The sequence below is a fragment of the Haemaphysalis longicornis genome, unplaced genomic scaffold (genome assembly GCF_048455015.1).
Source record: "Haemaphysalis longicornis isolate Haplotype H1 unplaced genomic scaffold, Haemaphysalis longicornis Haplotype H1 scaffold_9, whole genome shotgun sequence".
Taxonomy (NCBI): Eukaryota; Metazoa; Arthropoda; class Arachnida; order Ixodida; family Ixodidae; genus Haemaphysalis; species Haemaphysalis longicornis.
Genome location: NW_027526460.1, coordinates 167,425,231 through 167,438,321, shown reverse-complemented (window position 1 = coordinate 167,438,321; position 13,091 = coordinate 167,425,231). Strand labels below are relative to the sequence as shown.

Sequence of the window (13,091 nt, the reverse complement as noted above, 5' to 3'; positions counted from 1 at the left end):
TACAAGCATAGCGCAGAATTTTCTAGAGCCTCTAAGGCAATATTCGCACAGACTGCTGAAACGGAAGCTCCCATCACTGTTCCAAACCGCTGCTTGTAACATTGTACATTGAAAACAAAACGTGTTCTGCAGGCCAAATTCCAGGCAAAATTACGCGGTCCGGAGTTTTAAGGATCTATTGAGAACGATGTATCTCGGCCTTCATGGTCGACAATTGAGACGCAAGACTTATATCGTCTCCTGGAATTTGGCCTGCAGAACACATATTTTGTTTTCAGCGGACACTATTACAAGCAGCGGTTTCGAACAGCGATGTGAGCTTCCATTTCAGTAGTCTGTGCAAATATTGCCTTAGAGGCTCTAGAAAATTCTGCGCTATGCTCGTACAAGACGGCCCCAAGATCTTTGTCTGCTACGTAGACGACTGTTTTTGTGTGATCCACCACCGAGACGTAATGCCTTTATTTGAGCATCTAAACTCTTGTGTTCCAAGCATCCAGTTCACCACGGAACAAGAAAATAATGGACAGATCGCCTTCCTCGACATACTTGTGAGATGGTCGGCCAAAGGATTTACAACCAGTGTGTATCGAAAGCCTACCCACACGGGTATACCTGGGGTTCGACTCAGCGCATCCTATAGGCCAAAAACGCTCTGTCGCCGCTGCACTCTTCTCACGCGCATCACGAATCTGCTCTGAGCCTGGTCTGTGCAAGCAAGAGCTAGCCGTGGTAAGGAAGGACCTTCGCAGCAACGGCTACCCTTCAAAGCTTGTGAGGACGCAACAATTGCGGGCTTCAGTTGCCTCCCCCGAAAGGGTTCCTGAAGAATACAGGCAAAACCGCGCTGCCGTCCCCTACACGCAAGGCATCAGTGAAGCTCTTGCAAGGGTGTTTGGCACATATGGCGTTAAAATTGCACACGTGCCAACGAACAGGCTTAATCAGAAGCTGGTATGCGTGAAAGACCCTTTAGAAAAATCAGGATTCCCAGAGTTGCCTACAAAATTCCATGCAAGGATTGCAACGCATCCTACATAGGTAAAATCGAGATCATGACGGAATCCTGTCTGGCCGGAAGGGTACATAGGAACGAAAAAGAGACGCCGACCAGTCCAAACAAAACGTACTGACGTTTCGGCTTCCAGCACGGAAGCCTTGTTCACAATAAATGCATCACCAGAAGTGGGTCGTTTAAGTGGGCTTGAATAATGGCTGCAAAGAGCGTGCGTAGATCGGGTTTAGATTTCAGTCGTTACGATTGACCGTGTTAGATGTGGTCTGAATGATTAGCGATTCCAGATGTAGCCGTGATGCTGTCACTTTTTCTGTAGCGACGATTCTTGCATTGTCCCAATCAATTTTGTGGTCATTCACGACGGCGTGTTCGGCTAAAGCATTGTTGCGGATGCTTTTATTCTTTACGTGACGTGCATGCTGCTGCAGACGATTCTTATAATTTCCTGATTCCCTGATATACACGCCGCTGCAGTCTGCACAAGGTATCTCGTATACCACACCGGGGAAGCGCTCCTTGGGCAAGCGGTCCTTGACTCTCACGAGCTCATGGCGCATCTTTTTGGCTGGAACGTGGGCCACCTGTCGAAGTTCCTGCACCAAGTTATGGCTCCGCTTGTCGGTAAAGGGACCACTCACGTTCGTAATTCTTTCGATTTTGTCGAGAAGACTCGCAACACCGTGATCGAGAAAGACGACTTGATGGTGTCCTTCGACGTGAAGTCCCTTTTCACGAGCGTTCCGATTGACCTGGCTGTCAACGTATGCACCGCTGCTCTCGAGGCTGATGAGATGTTTCCCGGGAGATCACCGATGGATGTGCCAGAACTACGCAGGCTTCTAGATTTTTGCCTGAACAATATGTACTTCGTCTTTATGGGCCATTTTTACAAGCAAAGGCAGGGGACTCCAATGGGTGCCGCTATTTCGGTCACGGCGGCGAACCTGACCATGGAAGCGCTGGAAGCACGCGTGCTAGCCTCCTTTGCCCCTCAACCAAAAGTGTTCTTGCGTTATGTCGACGATTGTTTCTGCGTCGTTCAGAAAAACGCGGCGAACAGCTTGCTGGCCCACCTCAACAGTATGGAACGTGCCATTCAGTTCACGTCAGAAGAGGAGGCCGATGGCAAACTTCCCTTCCTGGACGTCCTCGTGTCTCGGCAGGGCCAGAGGCTACGTTTCAGCGTATACCGCAGCGTATAACGCACACAGGCCGCTACCTGAACTTCAACTCCGTGCACCCCGCTTCCCACAAGAGGGCTGTTGTTAGCACGCTACTGCAGCGTGCGAAAAGATTGTGCTCGAAGCCCGAGGATGCGGCGATGGACACGGCAAAGGGGTGGGACGACCTGGCTAGCTGCGGTTACCCGAGGCACTTTATAAATGCAACGGAAAGCCAACTGACCCGACGGGGACAACTGGACGTGCCTCCTGCCCCGACGAAGCGAGCTCCTGTGCCCTACTTTCCAGGAACAAGTGAATGTTTGGCACGTGTCCTACGGGAATATGACGTGCAGGTGGCCCACGTTCCAGCCAAAAAGATGCGCCATGAGCTCGTGAGAGTCAAGGACCGCTTGCCCAAGGAGCGCTTCCCCGGTGTGGTATACGAGATACCTTGTGCAGACTGCAGCGGCGTGTATATCGGGGAATCAGGAAATTATAAGAATCGTCTGCAGCAGCATGCACGTCACGCAAAGAATAAAAGCATCCGCAACAATGCTTTAGCCAAACGCCGTCGTGAGTGAACGCAAGATTGATTGGGACAATGCAAGAATCGTCACTACAGAAAAAGTGACCGCATCACGGCTACATCTGCAATCACTAATCATTCAGACCACATCTAACACAGTCCATCGTAACGACTGAAATCTAAACCCGATCTACGCACGCTCTTTGCAGCCATTATTCAAGCCCACTTAAACGACCCACTTCTGGTGATGCATTTATTGTGAACAAGGCTTCCGTGCTGGAAGCCGAAACGTCAGTACGTTTTGTTTGGACTGGTCGGCGTCTCTATTTCGTTCCTAATCCTACATAGGTGAAACTGGAAATTTTTAAAAGAATTCAATAGCACCAGAACGATGTCAAAAAAAGGCAATGCAAGCTGAAATGCCTTGGCGGATCATCACCTGGCTACTGACCACGTCATCGATTTGGATTCCGCAACTATAATCACATCAGAGAAGCGCCTGTCGACACGACTACTTTTAGAATCAGTGCATATTCAACCAACTAAAAGCGTGATTAACCGGTCGCGGGGTAATTTCCCCGAGATATACATGCACACTCTGCGCCACCGAACCTATAAATAATCGCGACCTTTCACCCCGTTTCATTGTGATGAAGGGACCAGTAGGGGCCCCAAAACGTCTTTGTTTTTGACCAGGCGAGTGCCTGCTTGTATTTCATCAATAACTCACCCTCCCCTGACGAGCTTTCGTCGAACCTTGGACTCTGTTAGGTGTCAGTGGGTTTACACAGCCAACTTGTGGGGACGCACATAAGCTCTTAACAAATGAGCTGCGTGGTGGCTATGCACTAGCCATGGTTTTTATTAGTTGCCTTGATGAATATGATCTTCTGTCGCAGTGTTTTAGGTAGCTCACTCGCACATTATTCCTTTGTTTTTAGGACATTGTGGAGTGTCCAATGATTTTTCGTTCTATTTCTGATTTTTATTGCAACTGTAAATATATCAGGAGTCCCGTAATGAGTTTCTGGCAGTAATAGAGCACTAATGTGTGCATGAAGGCAGCCTAAATAAAAAATTGGCTGCCTTGCTTTTGCTTAGAGGGGCCATGCAGACAACACACAAGTTTCGTTCATTCGACAGATTGCCTCGTTAGAATCATACTGACACCATTTTTAACGCGCACTTCACTCGAATAAGCTATATAATTAGGAAAAAGGGAATGGCCATGCGACCCACTAGCTCATTTCCCACAGCAGTATCTATGATGTCATATGTCCCCAGCTGTACGATTGGCTGAGGCCAGCAAAAGCAAACGCAAATGGGGCAGGCCTTATAAACATGCCGAATGAGCTATTTGCGCTTAAATGTAATGCATATTCATTTTACAGCCGTAAAAATGGTGCAGGAAACAATGAAAGTTACGAAAATACTCGTAAACATACAAGTATCGATGTGCACTGCTGTTGGTACGGCGTGCACTATGCTTGTTTTAGCTGGACAGCACTCCGCCGCTTTGGAGTTGGCTTGCACGACACTGGCCGATTGGCATAGGCGATGTTGTCTTACGTGACCCTGTTTGTCGAGGATACCCCATGTTTCACAAAACCATTACTTTCTACTGTAACGAAAACAAGCCAGGTGCAGACGCAGTCAAAAACAAAGCAATGGCAAACAACGGTTCGTGGATGAGTATGGTAGCTCCACCTGGAAGGACTGATGGCTAGCAAGGCTGCAGACCCGAGTGACGCAGTAGTTTGTTTGATTACACGCACTTATGGCTTCATTGCTGACATCCCAAAAACACACGATATGGTGGCAGAATCAGACTTTTAACCTAAATTAATTTCTCAGTGAATGCAGCATCATTTGCTGCCGGTCAAGTGGTGGGGGCACTTATAAAACAGGAAATATGTCGAACGAAACGAAATTCTATGTTGTCCCAATGGCCCCTTTAATGCACTGTATTGTATTTTTGGTTGCTGTAGTGATGTCACCATGAAGGAACCGCAGTAGACAAAGTTAATGTCAGCGCTTTACCATGCATTTTTTTGTGTTTGATGGAAACAAATATAATACTCTAACCAAGGACTTTATCCAAAGCGTTCCCCGTTTCGGAACCTACTTGGCTCCGTCATTAGAACTGTCTATGTTTGACCAAGAGTAATACAGTCTACGCCAGTTACAACGGACCCTCTGAATCCAGAAAAAAACGTCCGCTGTAGCCGAAGTATGCAGTATCCGACGTGGGGGGGGGGGGGGGGCTATGAGCTCTACAGTGGGTACTTTGACCGATATTGCATGCATAGTACATACACTTTGTTCTTTCTACATGCCTGCAGCACCTCTGCACAGTGTTCGCGCGAGGGCAAAGAATCGCGTAAACACCGTTTCCAAAACTTAGCACCGGCACTTCGAAAAGGCCTAGCGCATGTGGTCAAGCGTGTAAAGACGCAAGATGAGCTGAGCAAATAATGCAAGAATATAACTAGGCGCAATTAAAAACCAGCTATAAAACATCAGTCGTGCCCATCAGCATTGGCGAGGCTCTTTTAAATCCCCTCACGACGAGGCAGGTTTTCCCGAAACCGTTCGTCAAACAAATAGGATCGCTGCCTGACGTTCCCTCAAGGCAGATTCCACATTTTTAGCAATTTTATTCTGGTCATTGAAACAGATGTAATGAAATAATCTGATGACGGTCAGCTGTAAAATCGAAAGTTAGACCAGTTGGACTGCGCACGGTTACCGGCAGATTGCACACAATGGATGGGGAACTACCCCTACTTGAGGCATTTCTTATCTTTTTCACCGAACGGAACGGGAACGGTGCATGCGTGGGAATAATAAAAGCCGAACTTCACTGAACCCGAGTTTTTTATTACATAAAAAAACTGACGAGGGCAGACTTGCCTCAGAGTGCACCACTTCGAGTATTCGATTGCCCTGTGTTCAATCTCACCGGAGTCGCGTTTATCGGCAGCGACCTTGTTCTTGACAGTACAGCGGACACTGTGCTTAGACAGGCCTGTACTTCTGGCGATGTCAACCTGTTTTTCCTGGTGTTCAACAGCGTTAATTACGATTAATTTACCCGACAGTGAAATCAGCTACCCTGCCGCTCATGCCGCTGGTCGCACAAAAAAAAAAGCCACTGGCTTGGCTTGGCTGCGCCAACGACCCGGCTGCCAGCAATGTTGCCAGACATAATAGTTTTATTGCGAAAATAAATGAAAAAGCACACCGGGCGCCGTCCCCGCGGAAGTCCGCTATAAACGTTCAGTCGAAACAATTTTCGCCTAAAATTTAGTCTGTTGTAGCCGATAGTCTGCTCTAGCCGGGTCCGTTGTGAGCGGAGTGGACTCCATTTAAAATGCATGGGTACCAGACAAACCAACAGAAATGGTCTGTTGTAACTGAAAGTCCATTGTTGCCGGATCCGCTGTAACGAGCGTAGACCGTAGTTCTACATATAAACAATTTTTTTGTTTGCTGCAGCGGATCAGAGGCTAGGGCACAAATAGGGGGTAGGACAGCTAGATATCTGTTCATCTTTCGCCGGCTTGCTTGGGTGTGACAACTGTATCTAGTTGTCAATTCCAATTTGTTGTGGTCAGTTTTTCTCAACTAAATTGTAGCTTTTTTAAAGTATATGGTATGTTTTTGTGGGCCTAAAGGGTTGCCTCATTGCATGTTTGGCCTATGTAGCGTTGAAAGCGGATATTTTGCTTCAAAGTGGAATGTCGGCCTAGCATCATGGTCCTTTGGTTGCTGCTCACTTTCATTCATGCCATTATTTTTTATATTATCACTTAAAATTAAAAGTTAACCAATCTGCTGTCATTTTAATTTTGTCACCTGCTTTATACTTTCTTTTTTTTCAACTGTCTGTAAGGAGTGACAATTCGTCTTTTTATGATACCAAGGCATCGGACTGTGCTAGTTGGTACATGTTTGAATGGATGAAAAACCAGCGGAAAACACAGGGTACGGAAGAGAACGACGGGATAAGCTTGTCCCGTTGTTCTCTTTTAACTGTGTCCTGTGTTTACCGCTGGTTTTTCATCCATTCAATTTTCATGAATTTGTTGAACAGTGATCAGTTTAAGTGCTCAAGCAATTTTTGGCTTGAAGGTTCCCTGTAGCATTTATAAAAGTGCTATCTGCTCTTTTTTTTACCTAAGACTTAATGAGATTGTCTTTTGTAGACATGAAGTTGAAATAAATATTTGTTTGCATTGCTTTGCATATTTTGAAAGAATTGCTTGCTCACTTTCTTTCAACCCTGTTTCTTAATCCTGCTTAAAGCATTTTTCCATGTTTATTTTTTTTCACAACCAAGAAGGGTGCTCATCCTCGGTTCTTGCTGAAGCACCAGTATCTGTACTTCACACGTGAGCTTTGAACACGCAGTAATTATGGTATGAAACATTTTACCAGTATTAGCTTGCTTTGTAGATGTCAAAGCTCTCTACAGTGTAGTACATTGTCTGGTGTAGTGCACAATCTCTCTATAACAGCACCCGCTGGGTGCTGTTGTAGAGAATAATTTTGTGGCTATAATACTTAAGATTATTTTAAAATGTACATCAAATACTAGTAAGAATAGCTCTCTAAATTGGTGGCCATTTTCCTGGTGGAGGCAGAAAGTGAAAATGCCCATGTGTGGAGATTTAAGTCCACAATAAATATCCCAAAGTTGCCAAAGCTAATCCAGAGCCCTCCTCGTGGTGCACTTAATATCTTATGTGCAGCTTTGTGTAAAAACAGCCAGAAATGTATGATCAATTTAAATTGATTTTAATGTTTCTAAATGCAAGTATTCTAAGTTTAAGCTGCCTTATTTAGTAAAATATTTTCTAACAATTGCATAGCTACCAAAGGTTTACAGAAAAGCTTTCATTGGTTATGCACCTTCTCAGCGAAACAAAAATGTCATTAAGAAAAGCAGAAAAAACCTAACTATGGAAAGTAGCAACACTAAAGCTACTAATAAAAAGATGCTAAACATTTTATCGATAATATTGCTGATTTTACTTCTAGTCAACTCTAAAAAGGGCTATAGACGGGTTTGATGGTTCCCATGACGCACCTCGTAATACTAGACGAAACTAATGGGCACTGGCTGTTGGCTTTTCATTTGCAGCATCGAAAAATGACCCCACATCCACCAGCAGGGACATAATGCAAGGCACCATGCACAAGCTAGACTCATGATAAAATACTGCTATAACAACAATGTCATCACATTTCAACCAGGGAACTCATATGCATTGTTCTGTGATGTTTACAGTTCTTGGTATTGCTATGTGGGGTCATTTTTCATGAAGCAAAAAGAATAATGTAAAATAAAATAAGTGGCAGTGGGGACCCAACTTTTATGGGTAGAATAAAGCCACAGTAAGTAGGGAAGTATACATATTGTATTTGGTCTGCCTTAATATGAGCTTTTCTGTTCAGCTGAAGAATAAGGCACTAAACATTGCGAGTAGCTACCGTGATTGGAAGTTTGATGCAATGCTGAGAAGCCAAGGGTTTTAAGGTTCGAAGAACTTTTGTGCAGTTGATCTGTTGCACGCCTACTTGCTTTCACTGCATAACACGTTTATGCTGTGCAGTGAAGCTCGAAGGATGTGCGCTGCAGTTTAGCAAAATGAACATAAAATTGAATTTTTAACACCGTTTCGAATAATCAACATCCTGTAATGATACAACTTCTGTACTGCGATTTGGCTGTAATATTAGACTTTATAAATGGATGTTTCAAAAATCGGTGGGTCAAAAAGTTCAAGTAAATTATAAGCTGACATTGAGCTTTAATGGAATGTCTCATAGAACGGAGCTTGGAAAGCACGAATGTTTCATACCGTAATTGTGTGTCATACTGTGCCATATGTGGCTGCACACCTGCAGCGCCATTTGTGAACCGAGGATGATGCACCCTTTTTGTACCCCTTTAGGTGGGTGCTTTTGCAGGAAAAGCTCCTACCTAGGATATTTTGGGCAGAAAAGGGTGCTCCTGCGGCGAAAGAATCCAAGCACCCTAAAGGGTGTGCTTGGATTCTGGCGGTACTTGTCCGTGCTAAGCGCATGATATGGTTTGGACATTCCAAGCTCTAGCCCGCCGAACGCAAAGTAATGCCTTGACTCCAACGCGAGTGCTTTTAATAACAACTTTGATGACACCACTGTTGAGAATCAGTTGAAACGGAGCAGGCGACGCACGTCGGTGTTATATTTTTCTTCGGCGTGCGGCCGCAGTGGCACGAGCCGCGCGATCAGCCATGTTCGTGGCTATTTCAGTGTTGCCAAACGAAGAAATTGACAGCTAAACTTTTCAATGAATGCGGGCTATAGGATGGGTCAAAGATAAATGTTCTTTATAATTCAGACTGCTGTGTCCACCTCATTGCATTCGGAGGGAAGGAAGTTCATAATTGCTTGTATCTTAATATTTGGTATGTGCTTGGCTGTAAAGTTTTAAGGGAAGTTGCCAAAATGTTTATTAATAGACACCTCAATCATAGTTTATGGTTGTGAATTAGTTTTAGTCTCAGGATTCATGCACAGAATTTTGCAAACATTCTTGTTTCTTTTTTTGTGTTGCAACATGTACTGTCGATTGTAAAAGTTTGTTCGGAAAACGTGGTTTCATTCGGCTTGAGTCTCAAGATTTTTGACACAAAAGAAATTTTGCAATTTATGGTTAATAGAACTTATAAATGTGATTGTCTGCCTTTTAAAAAAGTTGTGACGACAAATACCAATACAAGTTCTCTACGGGTGCACATCACATGGGATATTGTTTTTGGAAGCTACCACCAGAAAACATGATTGCAATTGTAGTGGGGGTCCAGTTCTGTCTAGTTGTATCACTTGAATGCTAATGCGTAGTGAGCACACTGATAGCGGTTTTCAGTGGTCCCTCTAGTGCACCAATGTTGTGATCGTCACGTCCATGAAATTGTGAAGTTCTATTATTTCTTCTTTTTTGGTTCAGACTACTACGTTTTTTTTTTGTGTGTCATGCCAAGTTAACCGATATTTCGAGATATCCGAGTTTGATGCCACGAGGGATCACTGTATATATAACTTAAAATTGTGCCATTAGTCATAAATTGTTGCATTTCATTTACTTACAGAGCCTCCAGACATACACCTGTCGCCATGAATTCCATTAGGACACCATGGTGATAGGTCGCAAGCCTCCAAGGCTATGGTGATGACATGCGCAACACGATGGTACTGCGCATGCCATCACCTTTAAATAACGGTGTAAGGATGCTCAACACCCTTTATTTAGGGTGTTGAGCGTCCTCACCACCCTTTAAGGGTGTTGAGCGTCCTCACCACCCTTTAAGGGTGTTGAGCATCCTCAACACCTTTTTTTTGTTCTTACACCCTTTTTTCGTCCGTACACCCTTTTTTTGCGAAAACACCTTTTAAAGGTGTTAGCTATGGGACAAGGTTTTTACACCCTTTTCGGCCAAAAAGGGTGTAAAAAAGTTTAGTGTGTACAGGCATTCATCATCAGCCGCATAACATATGCAGTACCCTATCTCAAGATACGACCATGGGATCTTAAGGAACTTGACATTATGATCAGGGCAGTTGTTAAGAGAGCCCTTGGACTCCCTTCTAAAACATCCACCGAACGTATAACACAGCTCGGGATGCACAATACGATCACTGAGCCCATAGAGGCTCAGCACACGAGCCAAATCATGCGACTGCCCATGACAACTACTGGCAGGCAGGTTGTTCGGGATCTCCGCAGCGCTCTACCCCCTACCACTGAAGACAGAGTGGACATCCCTCCCGCTTGGCGCCGCAAACTAATCGTAAACATCTGCCCCGTAATATGCACCCTGACCGAAACTCAGGGAGAAGGCAAGCCCGAGCAACAGCCAGAACAAAACAATATGGCACCCGTAATAGCGTGTATTATGAAGACGCAGCGGGACCCACACCGAGGGGTATCTGTACGGTTGCGGTCCTGTACGAGGGAACACAGGTGGATGGAGTCTTGGTGAAAACGAGTAAAATTGAGTTTCCTGAATAGACGGCTGCAGCACTGGCCGCCACTCACTCTGATGCAACGCACATAATGTCTGACTCTCAACAGGCTTGTAGAAACTTCACCAGGATTCGGGTAGCACTCCTAGCTAGAAAAATTCTAACAAATGCTAATTCAGAAATATCCGACACCATAAAACAACTTGTGTGGGTACCTGGCCAACAGGGAGTGCAGGGGAACGAGGCTGCGCACACAGCCGCCCGTGCGTCTCTCCCCCGGAGTTCCTCTGACTTCCCAGGCTGTGAGCGTATACCGCCCGTACCTTACCCGCTAACCACATTCTCTGAGGTCACAACACAGCTGCGCCTCGGTAGGCAGGCGTTCGCAGTGCCTGCCAAGGGCCTGGATAGAGCTGAGGAGCGTCATCTTCGCCAGCTGCAGGCGGGCTCATTCTACACCCCTGCAATGCTCAAACACGTCAACCCTTCCTTCTCGGGTTCGTGTAACTTCTGTGGTCAGTGGGCAGATACGTATTATATGGTATGGGCCTGTCAATATAATCCAGCGTTAAAAGTCAAAGTGAAGCCAACGAGGGAGGGCTGGGAGGCGGCCCTGTCCGGCTGCTCGGACCTGGAGTCTCAGCGGGCTCTCGTCCAACGGGGACGGGCGGCGGCCTCGACCAATGGGGTCCCGGACTGAGGAATACCATCTACGCTACAGAGGCTTACCGCCTCTACCTCCCTTTAACTCTGTCTTCTAAATTAATAAAGTTTTCCTATTCCTCCTCTGTTACACTTTTGGTGCGCAGAAGAAGCACAATTTACCGGCTTCTCCCCTCGTGTCTGCGCTCTCATGCTTCTGGATTTGTCTGCTCCGACCAACACACAGCAGCAAAGCAGCTTGAAAAACAGCGCGAAAAACTCCGACGGAGAGAGGGCAAGCAGACACTGTCGAGAAACTCGGGTCTGTTTGCCCTCTCTCCGTCCGAGTGTTTTCGCGCTGTTTTTCAAGGTGTCATGTACACCCAACTAGCCCAAAGTCGAGCTTTATTGCAGAAAAGCAGCTTTAGCGGCCGCGTGCACAGGAAGGACGTCCGCCAACTACGCGTGCTCCTTACCGTTTTAAGGAGCAAAGCTGGTGTAATGCATGCCCCCAGCGCCACAGGGAAGACGAGGAGGGCAGGTGGGACGAACCCCTTTGCAACCTGTCGCAGTTGCCTACGAAGAAAAAGGACTGCGCACTACGACTACTACCACCACTTTGCAATGCCTCGCAGTGTTTGTGGCAACGTTCCGCTCGCATGTCTTCCCTCTCGCGTTGCGTCAACGCACCCGTGCTCATCAGCAAGGCCAGAGAGCGAAATGAAATTACAGTACACCTGCTGTATCCACGAAAATTTGTCCCTCATTGGAGGGAAACAATACATGTGAGGCCACGACCCCGAAAGTTACATGCAAGTCCTCCGGAATCTCAGGCACGCGGTTTCATCTGGCCACTTTCCCGTAGCTTTTGGCGGAGTTCACGAGAAGTGCCTCACCTGGGCCGTAGGCCTTGACCAGCTCAATGAGCCTGCTGTCTTCTTCGGGGCTCCACTTTCCGATGGTGAAGTTCCCAGCGAAGACATTCATGTACCTGGGCAGAAACAAAGAGCGTCTGCTGCTTCCCCTGTTCATTACGCGTGTCCATCTAGAGACACAAGAGATGGAGGTTTGTGAACTCGATATACAAACGCGAACGTGACTATAGCGAGCCCCAACACCGTCTCCGCTACGGCAATCCTGCCACCGGTCTCAGTCCCAGAAGCCGAAGAAGTGATGCCTTGGCCATTGCCCAGGCACCAACAATGTCCCCCAGCATCTACGTTGTCTCTGACTCGGCAGAGGCTTGCAGAAACTTCCTCTCAGGGGTCGTCTCCAAGAAAGCCCAGGAGATTCTGCTCGCCCCCTCATCAAGGCGCCGCCACACAAGTACTACATTCCACCTGCTTTGGACCCCGGCACACTCAGGCAACAAAGGCAATGAGCGAGCTCAAGCTTGTCTGAGCCAATCTTCAGCCTCGCATAGTTTATCACGCGCAATTCCACTTTCTTACAAAGTCAAACTGGGAACTAGTCGAATCAATAAACAATTCGGCTATGCGAACTATAACTGGTCTTCCAGCCCTCACCCCCCTCCCTATTCTGCAACAGAAAGCGCAACTCAACACGTTTGATGGGCTAGTGCATCAGCGTCGACAAGCCGCCTCCAAACAACAAGCCCTTGACCCTGATTCCGCCGCTCTTGCCGCGTACATGACCGGTTCACCAGCCCCACCACTATCAAACACCAATATACGGCCCCCATGGAAGTTTCACCAATTAACGGATA

General features: G+C 46.5%; 1 protein-coding gene across 4 annotated transcripts in view; it reads right to left on the bottom strand.

Annotated features, from left to right (window-relative positions):
• LOC144151967 (snRNA-activating protein complex subunit 4-like) overlaps nucleotides 1–13,091 on the bottom strand; it is a 288,952-nt gene that overhangs the window by 105,676 nt on the left and 170,185 nt on the right. For all 4 annotated transcript variants that reach the window (XR_013319020.1, XM_077683153.1, XM_077683152.1 and 1 more), the window contains exon 14: nucleotides 12,262–12,356. Coding sequence is in view for 3 of the 4 variants with exons in the window: in XM_077683153.1 (XP_077539279.1) it covers nucleotides 12,262–12,356 (95 nt within the window). In the remaining variant the exon portion in view is untranslated. The remainder of the gene's footprint in view (nucleotides 1–12,261; nucleotides 12,357–13,091) is intronic.